We start from the raw sequence: 21,016 nt of genomic DNA, 5'->3' as shown, positions 1-21,016 counted from the left end.
CTCGGTTATTACAAAGATCAAAGGAATGCCGCGATCATTATTTTGCGACATACATGTACATGTACCTTCATGTATATATATATGTAATAACTGATAATGAGAAAATTGGTACCCATATCTCGCTTGCCCTATCTGTTTTGCTAATACAACAATGAAGTCGATAACTGATAATCCAATTCTATAATCATAAAAATTAAACAATATATGTTTCAAAACAAATTTATTAATGACTGAAGAATATTTGCCATTCAGTATAAATCAATCGTCTTCATTCCGAGATCGGTAAAACTCTTAAAGTTGTCATTTAATCATATTGGTGATATTTTACATTTTATTTTTAACAAATCCATATCCTCATCCACATTTGTAGATGCTTGGAAAAGAGCTAGGGTAGTCCCATTGTACAAAGTACAGGTGCTTGGGTTCAGGACCCCCCCCCCCCCCCCCCCCCCCCGAATAAGCCGTTTCAAAAAAAAAAAAATGCCCTCACTGGTTATTATAACAGTTATAATAACCAATGAGGGTATTTTTCTAAAAGAGCTTATTTTGAATTATTTTGGACTTTAGGGGTATGCACGACGTTGTTGACATGCATTAGAAATATTTTCAAGAAAAAAATAATTAAATCAACTCATGTAGCTTATTCGGGGGGGGGGGGGGGGGGGGGGTTCACCCAAGCACATACATGTAGCGGGAAAATATGGAGGAAAGTCAAGGATATGATGGACATGTTGACCTTGTAATTTCAAATATACAAGATCGTTTGAACAGAATTGTCGGAGAACTACATCAGCTTATGAATATGAATGATCCATGAATAGATTTGACTCGCAGTCACATTTTATATCGCCTAGACAGCCCTTTCCGCTGCCCATAGTTACAATGTATGCAGACGACACTTCACAGAACGTGAGGGATAAATCTGTTGTAATTGAATCAAAATTCAATATAAATCTTCAAAAATCACAATGTATGCTTATTGGCACGTCTCAAAGGTTACGGAAATGTTTATATAGATAATACAATGTACTTTATCCTGGGATTCGCAGGTGGAGTTTATTTCAAAGAAAATTGTAAGAAAACTTGCTGTACTTAGGAGAGTGAGTTATTTTATGCCACCAAATGCACTTATCAAAGGTTTTTAATAGTACATGTATATTGTTTTTCCACATTTTACTTCCTGTTGCACTGTCTGGTGTAACGTACAAAATCAACTATATTTAGAAAAAAATTTCAAGCTGCAAAAAGAGGGCAGCAAGAATACTTTTAAATATTCGAGATAACAGGACCTCTACTGGCTTTTTATTTTCTTCTTTGAACTGGATGCCAATTAAGGATTATTTTATGTTTAGAAAGGTTGTCTTCTGTTCAAAGTTTTAAATAATCGGATGCCAAAGAGATGTGAGTTGGCGCCAGACCAGGTCGAATGATTATATGTCTAATTTATTATATTTACCAATCGCTAAAACTGAAAATTATAAACGTTCGTACAGCTACCCGGTACTCTTCTGCATTCCTTTGGAACAAATTGTCTCAAAATGTTCGAAACTCTGGTTCGGTTGGCATTTTTAAAGCTGTGTAGGCCTATTTGATGGAATATTTTCATAGAAGTAGCACTTAAACATCGTGTTTTCCTCTTTTTGTTCAGGTGTGCTAAATAATGTAGTTGTGATATGGCACTGTGTGTGTGCGTGTGTCTTATGCTATTTTCTTCTTCTTTCCTTTTATGTCATGCAGGCCCCATTCATATAAATTTAAGTAATAATTTTATCACTAATCAGGTATGTCTTTTGCTATATTTTCCCCCTTTTCCTTTTATATCGTATTCATGTTTAGAATAATTTTAGATGTTAAGTTTATGTTTGTGTAAATGTTTTAATGCAGGAAACTAGCTATATGCTAAATGGATAATAGTTCTACACCCTGGCACCTATCGGCTTCCATATTTCGGTGTCATAATTGTAACTAATTCAAAGGAAAAGTAAACTAATTTATATACAAAATTTGTTGGAACTAGTTTGATTGCAGGATTTATCTTTAATGCCATCGTCGGATACACCCACAGCTCGTCTTTTTCTCACCAGACTGTGGTGATCAGCCATATGGATTTATCCGACAATGCTTATCTTTCAAATTAAATAGTTTCGTTTTTGATTTAGATCTTCAGAAAAAGAAAATGGCGGTCGTATAAACATTTCAGATTTACGAAGGGAACATTTCTAGTTCAGATGCTGTGTTTTCAGGTAATTATCTACACAATCTTATATATTTGAAACTCTACATGAATAACTATATGATCTATATAAGGATTGAGTGAAACAGATCAATCAATGCAAGAGTTTGAGGGGCCTTCCCCTTCTCTCTTCCAACGTTCTGACACATCTCTGCTTATTCCTTCTTTCTTTTCTCCTCCCCCCAGACTCCCGATTCTCCCCCACCCCTCAGACTCCCGATTCTTTCCCACCCCTCAGACTCCCGATTCTCCCCCACCCCTCAGACTCCCGATTCTTTCCCACCCCTCAGACTCCCGATTCTCCCCCACCCCTCAGACTCCTGATTCTTCTTCTCAGACTCCCGATTCTCCCCCACCCCTCGGACTCCCGATTATTTCCCATCCTTGAGACTCCCGATTCTTCCCCACCGATATGTTTGGTTAGTACAGTCGTTATAAAGAAGTGTGTATTGCCACTGTAAGGTCACCTGATCCAACCAGACTAAGGGCAAGATTTTCTAGTTTTCACAGTAAAACTCTTTCATTTTCTCTTTTATTTTTTTCATAAGACTTGGTCATTCTGCACATCATTTTGTCTAGTAACACACATTCTACATTGTTTCTAGACTAAAATAATCATGCATGAAATAAAGATAAAAATATTAATAAGCTGGAGAAGTAACAACTTAAAAAGTTGACTGCAACACAATGTAAATAAAGTAGACATTTCCTACTTTCATCTATTAATGTTGCATCATGTTGAGATTGCTCATTGACCATTTAGGGGAAAAACCCACAAACAACAACCAATAAAAAAAAAAAATGTTAAAAAACTCCTAGTTTTCCCGAATTTTATCTGTAAGAAGAAATGATCTTTCTACATCCTGGAAGTATGATGATTGATTTAATGATTATGCCCCCCTTCATAGAAGAGGGGCATATTGGTTTGCACCTGTCGGTCGGTCGGTAGACCACATGTTGTCCACTCAATATCTTGAGAACCATTCACTTGATTGCAATGATATTTCGTATGTGGGTTGGATATGAGAAGAAGAGGACCCCTATTGTTTTTCAGACCCAAAGGTCAAGGGTCAATCTACTCTGGACATAGGAATATACTGTCCGCTCAATATCTTGAGAACCCTTTGCTTGACAGACATCTAACTTAGTACACTGGTACATCTTAAGGAGTAAATGACCCCTATTGATTTTGAGGTCAAGGGTCAAACTGTACATAGGAATATATTGATCCCTCATTGTCTCGAGAATCCTTTGCTTAACAGACATCAAACTTAGTACACTGGTATATCTTTAAAAGAAAATGACCCGTATTGATTTTGAGGTCACATGGTCAAGGGTCAAACTGGACATAGGAATATACTGTCCGCTCAATATCTTGAAAACCCTTTGCTTGACAGATATCAAACTTTGTACACTGGTACATCATCAGGAGAAGATGACCCCTATTGAATTTGAGGTTGCATGGTCAAAGCTCAAGGGTCAAATTGGACATTGGAATATACCGTCCGCTCAATATCTTGAGAACCCTTTGCTTGACAGACATCAAACTTGGTACACTGGTACATCATCAGATGACCTTTATTAAATTTAAGGTCACATGGTCAAAGGTCAAGGGTCGAATTGGACATTGGAATATACTGTCCACTCAGTATCTTGAGAACCCTTTGCTTGACAGACATCAAACTTGGTACACTGGTACATCTTCAGGAGAAGATGCCCCTATTGAATTTAAGGTCACATGGTCAAAGGTCAAGGGTCAAACTGGACATAGGAATATACTGTCTGTTCAATATCTTGAGAACCCTTTGCTTGACAGACATCAAACTTGGTGCACTGGTACATAATCAAGAGAAAATGACACCTATTGATTTTGAGGTCATGTAGTCAAAGGTCAAGTGTTGAACTGGACATAGGAATATACTGTACACTCAATATCTTGAGAACTCTTTGCTTGACAGACATCAAACTTGGTACACTGGTACATCTTCAGGAGAAGATGATCCCCTATTGATTTTCAGATCACATGGTCAAAGGTCGAGGGTTGAATTGGATATTGGAAAATACTGTCCACTCAATATCTTGAGAACCCTTTGCTTGACAGACATTAACCTTGGTACACTGGTACATCTTCAGGAGATGACCCCTATTGATTTTGAGGTGATATGGTCAAAGTTCACGGTTCAAACTGGACATAGGAATATTTGATGTACGTTCAGTATCTTGAGAACCCTTTGCTTGACAGACATTAAACTTGGTACACTGTTACATTTTCAGGAGTTGGTGACCCCTATTGATTTTGTAGGTCAAATGATCAATCCACTCTTGACATAGGAAGATATTGTCTGCTCAATATTTTGAATTGATGATACTACTATCAATTAAATGATGTGTGTTTATAACCCTTTGCAGTTTTGCACCGTGGGGGCATATGTGTTTTACAAACATCTCTTGTTTTCATTAGAGCCGATCCACTTGTTCTTTTAAGGGGCATTAGGTGTGAAACCATTTTATCTCAAAATCTCTCAATGACATAGGCTAGAATTATATATTTTTTGACTAATAAATTTTTTTTTTTGGGTACAAAAACAAGAGAAACTTAATAAAACTACGTGAGATAAGGTTCCGCTTTTAGTGTGAAGAAATATATATAAGGAAGAGTTATTGTCTTGCAAGACAATGATTATTTGATCCCCAAAATCATATATTCCTGTGCCTGCTTTGAGGTTAAAAGTGTTTGAAATAATTGTACTGCTGTTATTTCTAAAATATATAATAATTTTTTTTAATTATATAGAGCAATTTTCATTGAATATTTGGAGACAAAATGACAGCTAATGTTCCGATTACTCTACATCATTCCGACGTTTGTATGTACTTCCTACCGATTTTAGTAAATTACTGACGTTTTGTAAAACATGAAGTTAGAAAGTGCACTAACCAAACTTTTTAAAGTTATTGTATTCAATTTTAAAATATTCTATAAGAATTATGAAAGTTATGTTAATTGTTTCTTTAAATGATATTTTATTTGACCAAAAAGAAATAAAAAAATATGAAGCTTTATTAAGTCAATCCAAACTTAGCAGATTACACCCAAGCGCCGTCGAACAATGAATAAACGATATTTTAGCCAAACGTTCATGGTTAGATCTCAGTAATGGCGTAGAATAGGTCTAAAATTCAGAATCAGAGGGGATTCTTCTAATCGAACGTTTTATACGATCAGGTCATAATATCCCATGATATTCTATGAAATAAAAAATACCTGTGATTCATTTTACATATTTTATTCACAATTCCTTAAAACACAGAACTTTGTAAACACCAGGGGTAGGGTTAGTTGTCTATGAAGTGGTTGTTGTATGTTATTTAACGTCCCACACTAGAATTTTTCACTCATTTTCAAAATTAAGGGCTATTTTCGGCGCTTACGGCCATTGAACATAGGGAACTTTATCTTGCCACACCTGCTGTGACACAGGACCTCAGGTTTTTGCGGTCTCATCCAGTGGACCGCCCCATTTAATCGTCTCTTACGACAAGCAAGGGGTACTGAGGACCTATTCTAACCCGGATCCCCAAGGCACAACATCGAAGGTCACGGTAGAAGTTGACATCATAAACGACCTGAAAGTCATGCATAGGTCACATAAATTAGTGAAAAAATATTGTCGAATGGGACGTTCGAAAAAAAACAACAACATACAAGCAATCAAATCGTGCACAATCGCAAATCAATAGAGTTTTTAGCGCTTCACCCAAGAATATCGCCACATTCCGTAACACCATCTACAAGCGAAATGATGTCATATACTAACTATGGCTTTTTTGATTTACAGGTTTTGATGTAATCCCAGAATGAACTTCGAGGAAAGTCACAAGATACGCCGGAATTACGTATCACTCAAACAGAGTATCATTTTACGTGGAACGTCTAGCGACCTCCTAGATCACTTGGTGGCGTCGTCGGTCATTTCCACTGATGATTATGAGCGAATCTTGTCAGAGACAACATCTTCAGAAAAGGTCCAGCGCCTTCTTAAAGTGATAGAGACAAAACCCAAAAGCTTAGAACCATTCTGTAAAGCATTGGAGGACAGTGGCCACGAATTTTTGTCAGAAACCATACGAAAGACTACTGTTGATCCAAGTCTGATCGAAAAAGGTACCATGGTATCCTGTGTAACTGCGACAGCAATTTCTATTGAATATTAGCACCTCGTGCGTTAAAAAGGGGCATGGACATGATTTGAGCGGAGAATTTTCTAATTTTATCTTTCCATTTTTAATGATAACAATGCTTGACTAAGACATTTCTAATGGTCAGCATAATGCCAGTTGTTGAAGTATATAGGAGATGCAGAGCTCACAATTCTTTGTTATGTAAACAAGACTCGTGTCGTGTTTCTGTTTGCATAGGTTAAATATACTAGTAAAAGTTCGTTTAAAGCATATTTTCCAATTTACAAGTTCATTCTAAACACAATTAGATTTTAGCACAAATCATTTTGTTTTAAAAATGCTATTTTCTATGAAGCAATATAACTCGTATACGTAAACAAAATGTCTCGAGTCTTGTTCACATAATAAAAATTTGTGAGTGCTGTATCTCACTTGTAACTCAAAAACTGATATGAAAATTTTGGTTGACCATTAGAAATGCTGTATATACGTACCAGGTAGTTAAGCATTGTAAACAATAAAAATGGAAAAATAAAATTTTCAGCTCAACCGTGTCCATGCCCCTTTAATCTCTACATGGAAACATTAGAAATAAATGTACAAATCCCAAAGAAATGTAAAAGTTTGTTAACTGAACTGTTTATATATTGTTATGAGGCAGAACTCATAAAAACAAACTTCTATGTGAGAAGAAAGAAATTTCTTGCTGTGGCCTTCAATGCAATAGCACGTTCCAGTATGATCTGACAGTTTTTAAATCGAGGCAGGCCACTGACAAACACGTTGATGGTGCAAGGGTTTCAACAGTCTCGTTTAAAGTCAGCATTTCACAAATTCTATGGTCGTTATAACGATCTAGTTTGCCAATAGAACCTATCATTAGGTCCAATGCTGTCTGACATGTTTCGTACAGATTGTTAGGCCGTTCTTGGCACATTGATTTTGTCTACGGATAACTCCGTTTACCTGATCAAGATATAGGGCTCACGGCGGGTGTGACCGGCCGATAGGGGATGCTTACTCCTCCTTGGCACCTGATCCCATCTCTAGTATATTCAGGGACCCGTGTTTGTCCAACTCTCCATTTTGTATTGCTTACAGGAGTTATGAGGTTGATTTCTGTTCGTTACCTTCACCTTTCATAAGTATCTGTTTCTATTTGAACCAAAGTTTGCAAAGGAAATGCATGCTTTTTAGCTCACCTGAGCTGAAAGCTCAAGCGATCTTTTCTGATCGCCTGTTGTCCGCCGTCTGCCTGTAAACTTTACATTTTCAATTTCTCTTCCAGAACCTCTGGGCCAATTTCAACCAACCTTAGCAGATAGCATCCTTTGGTGAAGGGCTTTCAAATTTGTTCAAATAAAGGGCTACTCCCCCTTCAGAGGGGAGATACTCACTAAAATAGGGTGGGGGTCGTTTAAAAATATTCTCAAGAACCACTGGGCCAGAAGAGCTGGAATTTACATGAAAACTTCCTGATATAGTGCAGATTCAAGTTTGTTAAATTCATGACCCCCGGGGGTAGGATGGGACCACATAGGGGATCAAAGTTTTACATACAATTATATAGGGAATTGTTTTAAAGATCCCAAGAACCACGGGTCTAGGAAAGGAGAAATTTACATGAAAGCTTTCTGACATTGTGCAGATGCAAGTTTGTTAAAATCATGGCCCCTGGAGGTAGGATGGGGCCACAATAGCGGATCAAAATTTTACACACAGATATATAGGGAAAATCTTTAAAAATCATCTTCTCAAGAACTATTGAGCCAAAGAAGTTTACATTTGCATGAAAGCTTTCTGACAAAGTGCAGATTCAAGTTTGTAAAAATCATGGACCCTGGGGTATATAGGATGGGATCACAATAGGGGATCAAAGTTTCACATACAAATATATAGGGAAAATCTTTAAAAATCTTCTCAAGAAGCACTGGGCTAGGAAAGTACAAATTTACATGAAAGTTTCCTGACAGATTTAAGTTTGTTAAAATCATGATCCCCGGGGGTAGGATGGGGCCACAATAGCGGATCAAAGTTTTACATACAAATGTATAGAGAAAATCTTTAAAGATCTTCTTCTCAAGAACCATTCAGCCGAAGAAGTTTACATTTATATAAAGTTTATTCCTGACATAATGCAGATTCAACTTTGTAAAAATCACTCTTTGGGATCAAAGATTTACATGCGAATATAGAGGGGAAATCTTTAAAAGTGAAGGCAACCCAAATAATTTTTACATGATAAATGATAGGATTAATTATATGAAGAGAATTTGTCATACTATTCTGTTAATATACAGCCTAGATACGCTTCAGTACTAATTTGAAAACGTTAAAATTGAAATTCCTCCCATCTATAGAGGCTGCCAAGACCACAGAAATCAATAATTTTGATGTCGCGCTGTCTTCTGGTTTTGATGAGATTCTAAGAACATCAAAGATGTGCATGTGGTAGATTTTACGAATAAATAAGTTGATGCCTTCCTGTCAAACTGTTAACTGCACTAATGCGAAGGGGAGATGTGAAGAATTTTTGCGTAATTTGTGTAATGACAAGTTGAGGTTTGAGACATTTGTATGAAAAAACATGTACCGTCTGCCTGATCTGCGACTCGACTGAACGTCTTCTTTTCTCAATTTCCTCTTGCAAAAGAACGGGATCAAATCTATATCACTCCAAACTTAACTGTTCGTGACTTGTCATGTTTACAGTGCTGGTGCTGAAATAAACCGGAACCAACAGTGTGACGTCATAATTTAAACTTCAATGACCGCTCTCTTAGCGGCGGATAATTCAAAATATATTATATATTGATATTGATTTAATCGTTAAGCAAGGATTGTTGTTGCTAAAGACTGTCATTTACGATATCAGTAAGTAATACTTTATTCATAAAAGCAACAATGTGGTTAGGGTCGCCTTTCCCTTTAAATATTGGCCAAGGTGAATCAGGTGAGCGATATGACCCATGGGCCTCTTGTTTAAAAAGTAACTGAAGTGTATCGGTACTGTTTAGCAGCATTCAAAAGCTTTTATCATTTGCTTTTCTGTTGTGTATGACAAGGATAATTTTGAATGAACTGAATAGTGTTTACCGAACGTTTTGTTAAAAAACTTTGACCAATGAAATCGAATTGCGTATCATTCCTGTATCCAATATTTAATGTTATAGAGTGTGTTCATTCAACAAGATGCAAGATATCACTAAACACAGGCAGTAAAGGGCTTAAGTGGATGAACCCCCCCCCCTCTCTCTCTAAATATGTCAGTTAGCAATTGATAATTAGATATACAATGCACATGGCAAAAAATAAAATAAAGATTGCATCATCTTCAAAGAAAATTGTATCTTGTTTAACGTCTCTTTCTAGAATTTTTCACTCGTATGGAGATGTCACCAAAACCTGTGAAGGGCTTAAAATTTATGCCTTTGCTCGGCGCTTACCGCCATCGAGCAGTGAGGTTCTTTAGCGTTCCACACCTACTATGACACGGGACATCCGTATTCAAGGTCGTCCCCGAGACCCGCGACATTCACACCTGATGCCAAAAGTTTGGCGATGGAACTGTGACTATCTGTTTTAACGACTTGGGTTAATCGCGGCCGGGATTCGAACCCGGCTTTCTATGTGCGGTGCGAACGCTCTAACCTCTAGACCACCTCTGCGGTTGTCAATTTTTTTCCTTCTTTTTTTTCTTTTTTTTTTTTAGATATTTACGACAAAGGTTGAAAAAAGGACAATATCTTGTTTGGTAAAAGTGGTTGGGTTAGTTTGTGATCCCTTTCCCAATGAAGTTTGGTATATTTATGAAATAGAATCGCTGGATATTAGTACCTGATCAGGATATAGGGCTCACGGCGGGTGTGACCGGTCAACAGAGGATGCTTACTCCTCCTAGGCACCTAATCCCACCTCTGGTGTGTCCAGGAGTCCGTGTTTGCCCAACTATCTATTTTGTATTGCTTATAGGAGTTATGAGATTGATCACTGTTCGTTATCTTCACCTTGCATTACTATAGTATGGTTTTTCCCTATTGTTCAATTGGAAAATTTATTTTTTTCAGAGAAAGAAAAAATCAATGATCAAATGAAGGACATTCTCACAAGAACATATGCATGTGTTGAAGATGAAGCAACTCATATAACTCAAATGCAAGAAATTCAACGAGAAATAGAGTTTGGGTTTTTAACATCGGGAAAGGTTTGGGAAGGAGAGTGGGCAGCAGTGGAAACACTCCTTTTCAAACTCTTCCCGAAAGTGAAGAAAAAGAAAAAGAAAGGTGGAAGGTAAATTTAGTAGCTCGTTTTATATATTGACTCAACTGAACTCGGATTGTAATTTGTCCATCATTTATCATCTTTGAGGTTGTCGTTATTTTATACGTCCGTCAATAGACGGGACGTATTATGATATGGCGCTGTTCGTGCGTCTGTCTGGTTAACTGTCCGTCCGAGGTCATGTTTTTCGGACTTTTTTCCGTATCAGATATATATACGACTTTGAAATTCGTTCGCAATTTCTCCCTCAAGAAGCGTAAAATGATTTTGCATTTCAATTGGATTTGTGCTATTTAGGGATATAAATAGGTCAAAGAGTTTTTCGGACTTTTTGCTTTTCGAATACAGATATAGCTTTTTAAATTTAGTCACAATCTTCCTTTCGGAGGAATACAAGTGCAGTTAGCATTTCAGATCTATTGGTGCACCATGGCCTACTTTAGGAGTAGAAGTAGGACATTTTTTCGCCAGATTTCTTTCGGTATGGTCACAGGTATTGCCCTGAAATTTTGTCACTCCCTCCTTCTCAGAGAAGTACGTAATCAGTTCACATTTCAAACATCTCAAATTAATTCGTGCACCATGGCCTACTTAAAGTAGTTCAAAGGATTTACTGGACTTTTCTCATCATAGATATAGTTAAGCACTGACATTTTGTCACAATCTCCCTCTTAGAGAAATACATAATCAGTTCACATGTCAGATGGATTGGTGCATCATGATCCGCTGTTAGGCTTTTCTATTCAGAATGTGTGTGGTATCAATTCAGAGTGCATACTCTGCTTCCAGGTTGTATTTTACTGTCCGACGGGCGTATGTTGTACCGTGTGCGGTGCTGTTGTTTCATTTGGTAGCTGAATGCCTGTCTTTCATATGTTTTTATTGTAATTAATGCATAAGAATATTTTGCACTCGAAGGTTCAATTCACAAACTTTAATACAGGAAAACATATGACATTTCTCTGCTTCACAAGCGATTTGTTGCTTCATAAACCATTTGTATCAAATGAATTAACCACAGAAAACACAAACCATCTGTATTTATTTTGAATTTTTGCAGGAATATCAACAATCCTGCATTTCAGTTTTTGAAAAGAATAGATGGTGACGTTGGAACTTCATTAGGAAGCCAAGATGCTGGAGGTAATATACAATGGTGTTAACCAAAATACTTTCCATAAGTATAGAATGTGTGATTAGTGGAATACCATGGCAAATCAGAATAATCAGGATGGAAAGCGAAATTTGACATATTTAAAGATATTGTTTTTGTTGCAGACGAATTGTTAGCAGTGTCGAGAAACAAAAATACGCAACCAATGTCTGAAAGAAGTTCCCAAAGTCTCTGCAAAATTTTGAAACATTATTTCAGAGAACATCAACTGGATCTTTGTTTACTTGATACCCTTGAGGAAGAGGAAGTAAATGGAGAGATTTTTATGAATTTAAGAATGGACGAAACAGCACAACTGTTTCCCAATTTAAAGTTTGGCAAAAGAAAGAAGATAATTCTAATTCGTGATGACTTGAAGGAAAAAGAAGAAAAAGGCGAACTATTTGATGAAGACGGATGTGAAAATATCCAGGCAGGAACAGACGAAGAAGAAAGGAAAGTTGATCAATTATTTTCTGAGAAATTTAGAGAAACATTTAGAAAATTTGGATGCACAGTGAAGGACTCAGAAAATTACTTGCAGAATTCTGCATTGATCTCGAACCGAGTTTCTCTTCAGAGTCTTTTGGATCCTTTGCATAAGTTTCTGTATGAGCAAGTTGACGAACAAGGTATACCAGATTGGATTGCAAAAAGTGCCATGCCTTTCATTGCAGCATGTCTAAATGAACGCGCCAATGGCACAATCCATTTTGGAATTGCTCCCTTGGAGTCCGAAATTGAAGTTAAAGGAACTATCAATGGTATCCCAGTTGACAGAAAACGTGTTATTAGAAGATTTTACTCTATACTGAGATCCTATTTCTATGAAGATGATTTTGAAAGTGTCTGCAAATGTATTTGTCAACCTCAATTTATACCAGTTACAGTTCCGAAAGACGGCGCGGAGGAGTCCCGAAGACATCTTTATGTAGTTGAAATTGACATTATCCCTTCAGCAACATTTACTGAAGATAATGTGTTTTTCATACGACAAAAGGACGTGGATGGAGGCAAGATAAAGTCTGTGTTCTTTAGATTTAAGAAAGGGTCAACTGAACCAATAACTGGAGCAGATGAAGATCTTCGGAACTACATGACTGTCAAATCAAAGTTGACATTAGAAAGAAAAAACCAGGAAGAAAAACCATTGGACAATAAACCAAAGGAAAATCAGCGCCAAAAATTCCTCGATTTGTTTTCTGCAGGATTTGAGACTGTAAAGGATGAGATCCATCCAGTACTCTTGTTGAGTCCCCTGGACAGCAATTTGGGCGAACAGTTTGTGGCAGAAAATTTTGAATTCATAAATGACATTGATCCAGAAGTGATTTTTGATTTTGATTTTTGCAACGAAAACAAAGGAATGTATCGTTTTGTTGAAGAAGAACAAGAACAATGTCTTAAGGTATTTACAACAGATTCCTTTGACAAAAACAGCGAAGAACACACTGAAAAGAAAGATAGCTACCATAACATGCTGGAAGATTTGAAGAGAACTCCAATTAAGCCATGGATATTTTGTAATGGTTACAGCCCCCTAGATAAAGAACCCTTAAAAAGATATGCGTGGAAACAACAGCGAATTGAAGGATTCAAGGAAGCAGTCAGGTTTTTCAGTGACGAAATACCAGCTGGGAGAGCCATTGTTATATTTTTGTTGTTTTCAAAAAATTATGGTATTCTTTTAGATGCAGCAGAAGAAGTCATTTCAAAGTTCAAAGGTCATTGGTTACTTTTTGCAGAAACTGAACAAATTGCAAGTCACTGGAAAAAAGAGCTTCTTCATCGTCAGTGTGTTGACAAAAAGGCATTAGATCACCGGTGTATTATTGGTATAACTTGGAAGAGTGTTAATTTGATGATAAAAGAAGTTATTGGATCAAAGAAACAGGGTGAATGTTTAATCCCAATGGCAAATGGAAGTATTTGTCATCTGAGAGAGAAGATCAAAAGAGAACTGTTCGATTTAGAAATTTTGAGCGCAAACGAATGTGACAATGATTTAGAAATAATGAATGACTTAGAGAAGAGGAAAGAGCAAAGGAAAATGGTGGAGGAAAATTTCTTCAAAGGAGCTTGTGTGACATGGTGGAACTTATGGTTCGAAGGAGATCATGTTTTGAAACGATCTATTCATGCCAATTTTCTAAAGAAAGTTAAAGATGCGTGCTCAAAATCTGACAACGAAGACGAAAGCAAAGTTAGCAGAGTAAAGTTGTACCATCAGCCGGGTGCAGGTGGTACAACATCGGCTATGCAAGTCTTATGGGATCTGAGAAAAGAGTACAGATGTGCTGTTGTAAGGCATATTTCCGACTTAACTTGTGAACAAATAGAAAAACTGAGAAAATATGAAGAAACAGAAACGCCAAAACCACCCATTATACTAATCGATAATGGTGATGAGGAGAAAGTAATCTCCCTGTGTGCTCATCTTGCTAATCGAGCTCGAATCGCTCTACGAAGAAGCGAGGATCACTGCAAAGTCTTCTGTGTACTACTTTTATGTGAGCGTAGACCAAACTTACCACATTTTGTTGACGAATTCTCTGTTCAACTTCGACATGATCTTGAAAAGTCTGAACTTGACTGGTTCCAAAAGAAAGGAGATACTTTACAAAAGCAGTACTTAAATGAGAATGGCATTGATCCTCGGCTGTTATTGTCGTTCAATTTACTGAAAGAAAACTTTAATCCAGACTACAGAAAGGAGATAATTCAACAATTTGTTGACAATATTACCGATGAAAAGGAGATGTGTCTGCTTCGGTACCTTTCGCTGATGAATAGTTTTGATCTAGATTTTCAATCTGTTCCAGTTAGTGCTTTTGATTTGCTGATGACAGATAGAAAACACACACCACAACAGCAAAGGAATCCTATATCGAGTTTTGGGATTGTCTCTACTCAAACTCACATGCGAAATCGAGGCTGGGAGGTGCAGCTTACACAATCACTCTTAGTACTTATCAACCGCAGTGGAAGCGTTAACTATAGGGCTCACCTGAAAGGTCTCTACATCATTAATCAACTGTTTGCAAAGGAAATCTTCATGTACATTCAAGGTCAAATGAAGTTGAAAACCAGCGAACTGATGCTAGATTTTCTGGATTCCCCAATGTTCTTAAGCTACAACAAATCTCTGCAAGTTTTACAAAAGATTGTCGGAGACATATTAAAAAAAAGACAAACCCTTGATATCAATAGAAGAGAAAAATTTTCCCCACTCATAAAGGACATACTCTCTCATGAGAGTGCAGACAAAGCTGCTGAGGTTTTGGAACGTGGTTTTGAGTTATTGAAAGATCCAATGGTAGCACAACAAGCTGCTCGCCTATACTATATCCACAAAAATTGGGTAAAAGCAGAACGCTTCGCTCGAATTGCAACTGGAATGAAACCAGAAAATTCTTTTCTTTGGGATACGTATGGCCAAATTTTCAAGACACAATTAAAAGAAATGTATATGGAATGCTCACAGAAAAGTGAAATGTTAGGAGATGATGAAGTGAGGTTAGCCGTGCATATTTTATCGAAGGCAATCGAAAAGTTTCAATTTGAACAAAAAGCAAGTGAAAAAGAATACTACTCAAAAAATACGGACAATGGTTACTTTGCAGAAATTGCAACAATTATAACTTTCCTAGATCTCTTACACTTTCATCCAGACACAAATGACATGGATATATTGCGAAAATTTTTGGTAGATCCAAAATACATTCCCCCCTCACTCACCAATTTCAACCCTAAGATCATTCAGTTCATCAAAGCATTTAATGCCAGAACAAGTTTCGTTATGAGATTCATTGATGAGAGGATCTCACAACTCAAATGGGGTGTATACAGTGATTTACTGTCAATCATTCCAGATCAACGAAAAATGCTGTTCGATTTGAAAGAAAATCTAGACAAGTATTTTGGGGAAGATTCAAATGACATACCACATTTGGGCTCTTGTGAAGAAATCGAATTTGTCAGACGCAGAATTCGAAAATTAGGTGGAAGCTCGTTGAAAGTGATCATTGATCTCAGAACAGATGAGAATGGAAGGGAAAAACTACAAACAATAGAAAACTTACTTCTGGAAAAAGTTTTGCCCCAAGAGTTTTCCTTACCTGATTTGATAACACTGGTCAGTGCTCGTGTTATTAGAAATCTTAATAGCAATGGACATGAAAAAGAGTTTATTGAAATTCTGTTGTGGAGCAAACAAGCATATGAAATGGCAATATCCCAGAAGGAAACTCATATCTATTTAGAGCCATTCTTATATTTGGTTCTATTTCATTGGCAAACTGAAAATAGAAATAAGTATGCAAAAGAAATTTGTCCTGTGCAACAGGTTGAAGACGCGATTAAACAGTGGAAACTCGCATATAACCAAAAATATCCACGCCAGAAAGATGAAACCAATCCATATCAAAGAAAAGAAACAACATACTTTTATTTGGGCAAAGGCGTTCAGTTTGCAGAGATTGTTTATTATGAAGATCTTTTCCAAGATGAGCACGGCTCTCGGTATCGAAAAGGGGATTCAATATGGCAGGAACCTGCTATTAGAAGAAGACTTCACAGAATTAAGGGGACTTTAAAACCAAATGGACTTGAAGTTATGGTACAACAGAAAAGTTCGTTAGGAAATGTAAATGTTGTGTCAATACCAACAACACTCCCTATCCATAATAGAGCTTTGTGGAACAAACAAGTGTTTTTTTTCCTTGGCTTCTCTTGGTCAGGTCCAAAAGCTTTTGATGTCTCGCAGGAAAACTTACAGGTGAGCACTACTGATGCTGTGGGGGCAATTAAGTCATCTGTTGGATTGTTCAGAGGTATGCAGTATCGACAAGTGTCCAGTGACGTAACAACCAATGAAGACTATTTAAAGAAACTTGCCCAACTAAATGAAAGAATAAAGAGAATTGAACAGCTCAAAAAACTCAAAGTTACATCACGAGAGGTAGGAAGACTGTATTTCTTTTACTAAAATATCGTTTAAGTACTTAAGTGAACATTTATTTATCTTCTGTTGTTGGTAATCATTGTCATTTCTTTATGAATTTTCGGTTCACTCTCCTCAACACATGAATGACTTTAAGTGATTGAAATGAGCTCAAACGAAGGCATTCAGTGGGAAATGATTAAGATATAGTGATAAATGGGACAATATTGGTATCTGTTGAACAAGGGTAATGAAATAGAAAATAGACGGGCTGCTCACAAATGAATTGACGTGATAGTGTGTCATGCCATTTTATGTTTTAACAATGTGTCCTTTTTCTAACTTTTAATCATTAAAGTGATAAGGAAATTCATTTCAAAAGCTTTTCGAACTCCTGCTTGTATCATTTTTCAAGCAAACTTCCAGGGGTCCGTGTTTTCCCAACTCTCTATTTTGTATTGATTATAGGTTTGAGATTGATCACTGTTCGTTGTTGTTACCTTTCATTAATATATCCATGATATTTTGTGTAGATGGAAGAGATACAGAAAGAGAAAGATTTGATTAAAGAGAGGGACGAACTGATTAGAAGAAGAAGTGATTTTCTTTCTGGAACTTTGGCAGAGCCTTGGTGAGATTTCACTAATACCATTATAATGGCATTACTACATTCATGCAAAGTACATACATGTTTTCTGGTTTTAGATATAAGTTGTGTTTTGGTGAGAGTGAGAAAACGACATAGAGAACGACGCTTACCACCAAGTCCTCTGTACGTTTCAGATTCGATGCCCAGATATCAATAATGTTTTAAGATGTATTTAGGAATGAAGTTTCTTTATCTTGCAAAGCAATGCATAGTCACGTAAGATCTTGTATGCTACCGAAAACTGACAATTTTGTGTTTGAAAAGCCTTACCTCGTCAGTTGAGTCTCCTACGTCACAATATAAACTTTAAGAAATGAGCACGTCATAGTAAAATTGAAAGCACGTGGCTAATGTAGCTTTGGTTATTGAATTATCATCATTAGGACCGGTCGTGGTAACTCAGAGGTAGAGCATTCGCTTCGTAACTGGGAAGTCGTGAGTTCGAGCCCCGTCGGACCATGGCCACATCAAACCTAAGAATTTGAAATAGGTTATGATTGCTCCTTCGCCAAACGCTCAGCATTTAAAAGTGAGAATCATGGGCCTTTCGAATATGGCCTTATAAACGGAGGTCCCGTGTCGCAACAGGCTTTGACACGATGAAGAACCTCCATTGCTACGACTGTAAGCGATAAGCATAGGTCTAAATTTTTGGTACTGCACCCACAACTGGTGACTTATCAACGGGACGTAAAAGAACAAACCATCATTAGGTCAGTAAAGAGAATAGTTGCAATATTTAATTTAATTTAAAGTAATTCCACCCTCCTGTGATGTCATCAGATTTTGCAAAATCAATGATTCATTTAGATTTATGCATGATAGGAACATAAATTTTGTTGGAGTCTTTTCCGATAGGTATTGTAAAAAATCTTGTTAAAAATAAACTATTTTAAAAGTCTAAGTTATAGATGAATAATCAATGATGCGTTTTAAAATATTGAATCCAAGGGCAATAATTCTGATTTTGTTGATTTCTCTATCAAGTCTATTATGCGATAGATTTCCTTTATTTTTTACAGACATTTTGTATATTTTTGTGAAGATACAGTTTCATGTCATTGTTATGAATGTAAAACTTATACGGTGCCAATTTTGATGCACCAGATGCGCATTTCGACAAATAATGTCTCTTCAGTGATGCTCAACCGAAATGTTTGAAATCCGAAATAACTATGAAGTTTTAGATCTAAATATAGCCAAAAACAGAGTGCCAAACAAGTGGAGCCAAATTCGTCCAAGAATAAGAGCTATGCATGAGGGAGATAATCCTTAATTTTGAAATGATTTCTAAATTTTATAACAGCAATTAAATATACATCCGTATTTTCAAGCTAGTAACGAAGTACTAAGCTACGGGGCTGTAGAGACCCTCGGGGACTAACAGTCCACCAGCAGAGGCCTCGACCCAGGGGTCATAATGTAAAATTTATACGGTACCAATTTTGATGCACCAGATGCTATTATATCGTTATAACCAGTATGTATGAAATTTTGATAACGCTGTTTAAGGAAAATTGCAATTTTCTGACGGTGATATATGATTCTGTTTATATAAGTCTCGCATCTAAAAAAAAAAAAAAAAAAAGTGTGATGACCTATATATTTTATTTGATAATTTGTTAGGTTTAACTCTAATGAATGGAAATAAATACACTTTTTAAACTTGTATCAGATAAAACTGCGGGCAATACCTTAAACAATATTTTATTCACTAAGTGAATGAAATTGGACAGCAGGCACAACCTATTTTAGCCCTCTCCCTAATTCGCAAGAGAAATATATTGTTTGATATCGGTGTGTCATTTACAACGCTAATGATTGCTACATTACATGGGAAGTTCAATTGCGATGATTAACGAGTACATCGAAGATATGTTTTGCTGTTGCAGGTACTGAATCGGTGTACGGTTGATGAGACCCTGGCAGTAAATATCGGCAAAAGATAAGCTTCAGGGAACCAATGGTGCAGCTCCACTTAATAAATCCTAGGGAAATATCTCTCTGTATATATTGTGTCGGCTATGATTCTGAGTGAATGGCCATGTTACCATTCTAATATCATAAATCTTTATATGGGTTGTTATGTGTATTTCTTGGCAATAATTATTCATTTTATGCAAGACCCTTTTGAATGATTACAAAAACATTTTGCCTTGTTTGTCTTTTAGTCCATTAATAAAAAACTGCGGACAGTGTGTAGATCACTTCATTGTTGAATAACTCTTAAATTTTAACATTTATACATCATTCTCCTCTTCGAATGGATTTGTATGCACTGTTAAAACCTTTGATCAAACCGCTGTTTATTTACATGATGTATTTATGTAACTTCCTGGCGATCTTGGATAATCATTAGTAATATATGTTGTAATTGATACTTAGTGCAATGTTTTGTTTCATGTATCAGAAATTAAAGTTGTTCTTCTGCAAATTGAAACTAGCATCCACTTCGTTGAAAGATTATTCCACTGGTCTCAACAGGGGATGCGTACCCCTCCTAGGCAACCCATCATATATCTGGTGTTTTCCCTGTTCTCAATTGTTTATTCTTTATAAGATTCATTAGACTGGTCTCTGTTTGATATCTTCACCTTTTTCCAAATTGTCCCTCCACTTGAGAATACTATTAAAACATTCAATGCTATTAATGAAATCATCATATTCCTTGTCAAATCAGAATTCGCCCAATTAAAGCTCTCCAGTTGTATCTCGTGCGAACATCAAACATTACACGGTTTACGTACTTTATAAGTAATCGATGAAACGTACTTTTGGTTATACAGTTCAAATGTTTATAATCATTAGTATATTTTGATAAGTAGTATAATTGTAAGAAGTCTTTATATAAGTTTTACAACATATTTTTTAACGTTTACGTTGATTAAAATGATGTTTGTGTACAGTGACTTTTGTTGTTTTAAATTTGATTTGGTAAACTTCTTTTGGTACATGCGTTTGTGCATAGGTACATTTTGGTTAAGTGTGTTTGGGTATACGTGTTTCAAAGTTATATAAAAGAGATATCGGGGTAATGGTTGATTGTATATTGTTTAACGTCCCGCTCGAGAATTTTTCACTCATGTGGATACATCATCATTGCCGGTGAAGGGCTGCAAAATTCAGGCCTATGCTCAATGTGTACGGCCATTGAGCAGGGAGGGATCTTTATCATGCCACGCCTGCTGTGACACGGGACCTCGGTTTTTGCGGTATCATCCGAAGGACCGTCCCATTAAGTCACCTCTTACGGCAAGCAGGGGGTACTGAGGACCTATTCTAACCCGGATCCCCGGGGGTGGGGTACTGAGGACCTATTCTAACCCGGATCCCCGGGGTTGGGGTACTGAGGACCTATTCTAACCCGGATCCCCACGGGACTCGGGAGTAATGGTGTATCCATACTTTCATTTCTTGTGTTACTAGAAATAGACGGTATGACTTTTAATTTCTGATTGGTGTATGTGCACAGGTACTTGTTTTCGTCCTTAACAAAATTTCTTCAGATACACAACAGACAGGAACGTAACGTATTTCTAATACGAACAGAAAAACGTGTTCGTGAGTGTGTGGCAC

The 21,016-nt window shown here is 36.7% G+C and overlaps 1 protein-coding gene across 1 annotated transcript; it reads left to right on the top strand.

Annotated features, from left to right (window-relative positions):
• Positions 1-698: 698 nt before the first annotated feature.
• On the top strand, positions 699-20,345 carry LOC125654482 (sterile alpha motif domain-containing protein 9-like). Its single transcript, XM_048884445.2, has 7 exons — positions 699-2,243; positions 6,073-6,398; positions 10,483-10,705; positions 11,757-11,839; positions 11,975-16,809; positions 17,325-17,422; positions 19,333-20,345. The coding sequence occupies exons 2-7, from the start codon at positions 6,092-6,094 to the stop codon at positions 19,337-19,339; spliced, it is 5,553 nt and encodes a 1,850-aa protein (XP_048740402.2). The 5' UTR covers positions 699-2,243; positions 6,073-6,091; the 3' UTR covers positions 19,340-20,345.
• The last annotated feature ends 671 nt before the right edge of the window (positions 20,346-21,016 follow it).

The sequence above is a fragment of the Ostrea edulis genome, chromosome 7 (genome assembly GCF_947568905.1).
Source record: "Ostrea edulis chromosome 7, xbOstEdul1.1, whole genome shotgun sequence".
Classification (NCBI taxonomy): Eukaryota; Metazoa; Mollusca; class Bivalvia; order Ostreida; family Ostreidae; genus Ostrea; species Ostrea edulis.
The sequence above is the reverse complement of the archived record's forward strand: the minus strand, read 5'-3'. Positions and strand labels throughout refer to the sequence as shown.